The sequence below is a fragment of the Colletotrichum lupini genome, chromosome 6, assembly GCF_023278565.1.
Source record: "Colletotrichum lupini chromosome 6, complete sequence".
Classification (NCBI taxonomy): Eukaryota; Fungi; Ascomycota; class Sordariomycetes; order Glomerellales; family Glomerellaceae; genus Colletotrichum; species Colletotrichum lupini.
The window spans coordinates 127,425-129,197 of record NC_064679.1 but is presented as its reverse complement, the minus strand read 5'-3'; the positions used below and the strand labels follow the sequence as shown (position 1 = coordinate 129,197).

At 27.3% G+C, this 1,773-nt stretch overlaps 1 protein-coding gene across 1 annotated transcript; it reads left to right on the top strand.

Annotated features, from left to right (window-relative positions):
* Window positions 1-426: 426 nt before the first annotated feature.
* On the top strand, window positions 427-657 carry CLUP02_11507 (uncharacterized protein; the record flags this gene model as incomplete). Its single annotated transcript, XM_049290475.1, has 1 exon — window positions 427-657. A coding segment is annotated over one exon (231 nt), but the record flags the coding sequence as incomplete, so codon positions are not given.
* Between the last annotated feature and the right edge of the window lie 1,116 nt (window positions 658-1,773).

Here is a 1,773-nt window from a genome sequence, read left to right as displayed (position 1 = left end):
TTTACCCCGTTAGTTTCTAAAAAATATACAAGGCTAAATAAATAGAGTGTAGTAAAAGCTCTTAATAAGTAGGCTTTTATTTATAAATAATAAAAAAGGTCCTTTAAATAACGGATATAGAGGCGGCTAAAAGGGCGAATTTAATAAAATAAAAGCCTATTCTTTTAATACTTAAAGAAAAGACGTTATTTTTTTTAATATTTAAAGAAAAAGAATATAATATTAAGTAAATTTAAGGGTAGCTAGAGGGGTCCTTTTTATATTATTTAGATCTTTTAAATAATAAGCTTATATAAGTATTTTATACGAATAAAAAGTACGGCTTAGATAATTTCTATAGGATTATCCTAAATACTAAGGTATTATAATAGTTAATAATAAAAAAAGTAATTTTAAGCGCTATAAAAGATTACGTTAGTAATACTTAATACGTTAATAGCGAGTATTATAAAGATTAGCTTTAGCCTAAGTAAAGAAATCGTTACCCTAAGTATAATAAAAATAGAGATATACTTCAGAACGATAACTTTTTATATTTTATTTATTAATACCCTATTTCTCTTATATTTAAAAAATATAGATCGACTAGGTATTATATTTAATAATACGAAGAATAAAATCTTTAGTAGTAAGTATTTTAAAATAGTCGAACGATAATAGGGGTATACGTTTATAAAGCTTATTAATCCCCCCGATAGAGCAATCCGCCGGGGCCGTACCGTATATTACGTATTAAGGAAAACTAAGTATAATACGCTCTATACCTAATTACTAACTAAAATAGTTAACTAACTCGACTATTATCTCCCTTTTATTAATAGCTCTTAACTTTTTATTACCCGCTTATAAAGCGAGCTTTATTTACTTTAATACGTATAAGACCTCTTAATATTAGCCTACGTAAGTAACTAGGTCTAGTATAATTTATTTTTTTATATAAGTATTATTATTACCCAGGGGGTCCCGTAAGAGCTATTTAAAGCGCCGGCTTATTACCTTAACCCTATATACCTCTAGCCTATTTATTATAATTATTATAACTAAGTTAGCGTCGATATACTAAATCTTAACGTCTATACCGGCCCGGCTATTTATAATATTCGTACTATTACTTAGCTAAATTCCGTATTATTAAAAAGTACTTTACTAATCCTTAGGCATACTTATATTAGCTACGATAGTTATAGCGTTGAGCTAACCGAGGGCACTTAGCCCGAGAGGGGTAGACTTATTAACGGGCATCTTTAGCTTATTAATTACTAACTATATACTAAGAGAGTAGGTTCTTATCGAGGTAGTATTTTAACTAGTTAACCTCTTAATTAGTTATTTAACTAGCTATCTAAGTAGTAGTTTATATATTAATAGGTTTATTTAGTAAATTTATTTAGTAAATTTATTTAGTAGATTTGTTTAGTAAATTTGTTTAGTAAATTTGTTTAGTAAATTTGTTTAGTAGATTTATTTAGTTTAAATAAAAAGTAGCTTTAGGCGATATTAAAAATAATAAAGATAAAAAGAATCTTTACGAGCTCTAAGTAGTAGATATTAGCTTATTTAGCCCTTTTTTTAAAAACCTCTATGTTACTATTAAAGTTTAGAACCTTTATGGTTAAGGAAAGCCGCTTCTAACTATTATAGCTAATTATTATAGCCGACTTCTACTATTAACCTTTTTAGCCGGCGCTACTACGTAAGTATATTACTTAGCCTATCGTTAATAAGTAGTAGGGTAGCTTACCTATCCCGAATTAAATAGTAGTTTTCGTATTA